At 47.3% G+C, this 4,261-nt stretch overlaps 1 protein-coding gene across 8 annotated transcripts in view; it reads left to right on the top strand.

The window, feature by feature from the left end:
- The window catches only part of Styxl1 (serine/threonine/tyrosine interacting like 1), a 46,684-nt gene extending 42,429 nt beyond the window's left edge, over positions 1-4,255 (top strand). For 7 of the 8 annotated variants that reach the window (XM_033764877.1, XM_033764881.1, XM_019206744.2 and 4 more), the window contains one exon: positions 2,623-4,255. In XM_033764877.1, the coding sequence (XP_033620768.1) occupies positions 2,623-2,754 (132 nt within the window). In that variant the 3' untranslated portion in view covers positions 2,755-4,255. The remainder of the gene's footprint in view (positions 1-2,622) is intronic. The other variant, XM_033764879.1, reaches the window with a different exon arrangement.
- The last annotated feature ends 6 nt before the right edge of the window (positions 4,256-4,261 follow it).

A 4,261-nucleotide genomic window follows, 5' to 3' on the forward strand; every position in this document is an offset into this window, starting at 1 on the left:
TTTTTTTTGAGACAGAATCTTGCTATGTAGCCCAGGATGGCCTCAAACTTGCACTGATCCTCCTGTCTCAACCTCCCAAGTGCTGGGATTACAGGCATGCACCACCATGCCCTGTGGCTTTTTCTTTTTCAATTGTGATAAAATACACATAAAAGCAAATTACATTTGATGAATGTGATCATTATGTATATCTAAACTGTACCAATAAACTTAATTTTTAAAACACATATAAAAGAACTCAGGCTAACTTAGCTCCTTTGATGAGTAGGACACCCACAGCCTTACAGCATTATTTCACACGTTGCACAACACTACACCTAACCCTTTCCAAACCCTTTACATTACCTAGAATAGAAACTTTTCCCATTACACACCCATTACCTTACTTACCCTCCCCTGCCCTGGGTAACCTCCACCCTACTTTGTGTGTATCTGTATTTGCCCAGTGGAGAGCTTTCTTAGAAGTGGACCCTACTATTTCCCCAGGGCTGTCCAGTGCAGCCCATGTTGGAGCTCCATGTTTGTGTGCAGCTGGAGACCCCTGTGTTTCATCAGCAAGTAGTGGTGTACAGTGTGCCCTTATAACTCTCTATTTCTGTGGAGCTGGTAGTAATGTTAGGATGGATTTTTATTTCCGCAAAAAAAAAATCCATTTGAGATTTTGATAGGACTTGTTTTGGATCTGTAAATTACTAGGATAATATTGACATCTTTACAATGTCAAACCTGCCAAGGGCCAGGGATTTAGTTCAGTGGTTCCACTGCCTGCCTTGCAAGCGCAAGGTCCTGAGTTTGATCCCCAGTAAAATAACAACAAAAAAAAACCAACCTGCCAATCTATGATGTGGAATGTGTTTCTATTTGCTGGTGTTTTCTTCATTTCTTTCAGCAATGCTTTGTAGTTTTCGGTGTATAACTTTTCACCTCCTTAGTTTTATTTTTAAATTTCATTTTAAATGGAATTATTTTCTTTGGATTATTATTATTATTACTATTACTATTACTATTCTTTTTGGTACTCAGGATCAAACTTGGGACCTTGTGCTTAAAAAGCAGACAGCGGCATCACTGAGCTAAATCCCCAGCCTCTTTGGATTTGTTGTTGTTGTTTTAGACAGGGTCTCACTATGTAGTTGAGACTGACTTGGAACTCACTGTGTAGCCCAGGCTGGTCTCAAACTCACAGTGATCCTCCTGCCTCAACCTTCTGAGTGCTGGGATTGCAGGTGTGTGCCACCATGCCTGGCCTGTGGATTATTTTAAATTAGGAATAGTTGCACCTCAGATAAATCTCATTTTCTGTGATACTACCACTGTACAAAGCTTAGATTTTTTTGTTTGTTTGTTTTTTGAGACGGGGTCTCACTATGTAGTTGAGACTGACCTGGAACTCACTATGTAGCCCCAGGCTGGTCTCGAACTCACAGCGATCCTCCTGCCTCAGCCTCCTGAGTGCTGGGATTGCAGGTATGTGCCACCATGCCCAGCTAGCTTGGATTATTTTTAATACATAGACATGCAACTGAGATTTGTGTGTTGATTTCATTATAACTTGGCTGAATTTTATTAGCTCTGGTATGTATGTGGAATCTTTAGAATTTTCCACATACAAGATCATGGTGTCTTCAAACAGAGGTAACTTTACTTCTTCTGTTTCATTTTGGTTGGTGTTTATTTCATTTTCCTACCTAGTTGCTCTGGCTAGGACTTCCAGTACCATAGTGAATAGAAGCAGTGTCAAGTTCCTGGTCCTAGAGGAAAAACTGTCTTTCTCCATTGAATATGATGTTGGCGATGACGTTTCCTACATGGTCTTTATTAGGCTGAGGGACTTTCTTTCTGTTCTGGTTTGCTAGGGTGCCTTTTTTGCCTTTCCCTTTTTCCTCTATCCTCATTCAGGGGTAGGCAAGCTTTGCACCTGCCTCAGGTACTAACCCTTCCTGCCCTTGGGGTGTACACCTAAAGGAAGGCAGCGTTCATTTCCTTCTTCGGAGAATTTGCCCAGTTCTCACCCCTTTTCCAGTAAGTCATTCAGGCACAATGCAGACTTTTATTGAAGCCCTGTTCTGTGCACTGGGCTTGAGCATAGTATTTTTCTATGCATTGGAGGTTTCCACATAGGTTTTCTCAACTTATTCCCGCCCCCACTTTTTTTTTCTTTCCTGGTACGTGGGATTGCACTCAGACCTTCAGCTTAAGCTACATTTCCAGCCCTTTTCTGTATTTCAAATTTTAAGACAGGGTCTTCCTTAGTTGCCTATGCTGAGCTCAAAACTTGTAATCTTCCTGCCTCAGCCTCCAAGAATGATGAGATGACAGATGTGTGCCACCATACCTGGATTGTCTCAATTTTCATGCTAGCTGTGTGGAACAGGAGTGCTTTCTGTATCCTTGTTTAGAAGAGGGGATGCAGAGGGTCTTGCCCAAGGTAGAACCAGCTCCTAGTGCTTCTTGCACTAGTGGTTTCACTGCAGACTGCTGCTGTTTATATATATCTAGCTCTTACTCCACAATGTAGACCCCTGGGAAAGTGCTTCCTGTCCCTCTGGAGCTGGCTGTGCTCTAGGGTGGAAGGCACCCACTACCAGCCCTGATATCTCCTTTGTCACTTTGCTCTCACAGAGGTCTTGGGCCCATGTCAAGAACTGCAAAAACAACATGCGTCCAAACTGGGGCTTGGTGACTCAGCTGTTGGAATGGGAGAAGATTGTCCTTGGAAACTTTGTCACAGACATCTCAGATCCACTCTACTGATCTCTGCAGCCCCATGATGGGTGCTGAAGAACCTTGCTTGGGGCTTCTGGTGGGTAGGGAGCCACAGTGTATACCCAGGTTGGTCTGAAAGGAGCAGGCCTCTGCTGCCATAAGTCTTGTGTTCTTCCAGCACTGTTTTTTTTTTTTTGTTGTTGTTTTTGGTACCAAGGATCAAACGCAGGTCCTTCCACTTATGAGGCAGGCGGCGGAACCACTGAGCTAAATCCCCAGTCCTCAGCACTAGCTCTTCCTAGGCCTCTTATTCATATGACAAGCAAGTGTGCCTTTAGGACATCCTAGACTACCCCCTACTGTGCTCCTGGGGCCACCTCTGGCTGCTGGAGTGGCTGTCCCAAATACCCCATGACACAGACCCTCTGGAGTTGCTTACCATGTGGTGGTCCGCAGGGAGTGTCAGTGCTTACCCATGGGCAGAGGTCCTGGAGCTCCTGGAATGAGGCTTCTTTCTTGTAGCCAGGCCCAGTGCTCTGAATGTGCCTCTGGAGCACTTGGTATAGATTTCCTTTTTCTGCCTTTTCCCTCCCTTTGCTGGGGCTTGATGACTCAGCTGTTGGAATGGGAAGATTGTCCTGGGAAATTTTGTCACAGACATCTCAGATCCGATCTACTGATCTCTGCAGCCCCATGCTGCTGTAGCCCCTTTGCTACCTGTCGGCATTCACCAAGGAGAGATCCCCCCTCCCAGGTGCCACACTCAGGTTTCTATAAAATTCCTCAGACTTAAGATCTGGCAACCCTCACATGACCAGTTAGGCGTCAGGACAGGGCACAGACAAGGGGATGGGTGGGCAGTCTAGGATGTCCCCCGGTGAGGGGGCTTCCTTAAGTTCATCCAGCGATTGTGCCCTGCCACCACCTGGGGGAGGCTGGGATATGCTGAGCCTAGGACTCTGCGAAGGCACGGAGGGGTGTTTGTAGGGGAATCCCACGTCAGAAGGGCAAACCTTCAAGGAGACGTGAAGTTTTGTCAGCGACAAGAAGAGGTTTGCGGGCAGCGCTGGTGCTGATCAGAACCTGGGATGGAAGCAGAGAGGGCTTTGTGTGGTGAGGGGCCTCCTGGTAGGCCGGGCAGAGCTCATGGGAAGTCTTGAGCAGGGCCATGGTGCGATATGAGCGTGTGTTTTAGGAAGGGCAGTATAGAGGCTGTGTGAGGGACAGGGGAGTTGGGTCAGGAGGTAGAAAGACCAGTAAGGAGATGGCTGTAAATTCCAGCTATAGGAGAGGCTTGTAGTCCCTTCCCCAAAATGTAGCTTCCCAAGGATAAAGGCGTTGAGAGCAGGTGTCACCTCCCTGGGCTTTGGTTTGCTTCCAGCACAGTAGGCTGGGACACTGCTGGCGGCCCCTAGCGGTTGATTCGGCGGCCTCAGGGACCTTAGCCTCAGACCCACTAGAAACTTCAGGGCGAGACGCCTTGGGCTCACGTGGCCCCATCCCACCCTCGCCCTGGGCCCTGATTGGCTGTCGTAGGGGGCGGGGCAGGCGCGCG

This window comes from Fukomys damarensis, unplaced genomic scaffold (genome assembly GCF_012274545.1).
Source record: "Fukomys damarensis isolate Sample0158 unplaced genomic scaffold, DMR_v1.0_HiC HiC_scaffold_17, whole genome shotgun sequence".
NCBI lineage: Eukaryota > Metazoa > Chordata > Mammalia > Rodentia > Bathyergidae > Fukomys > Fukomys damarensis.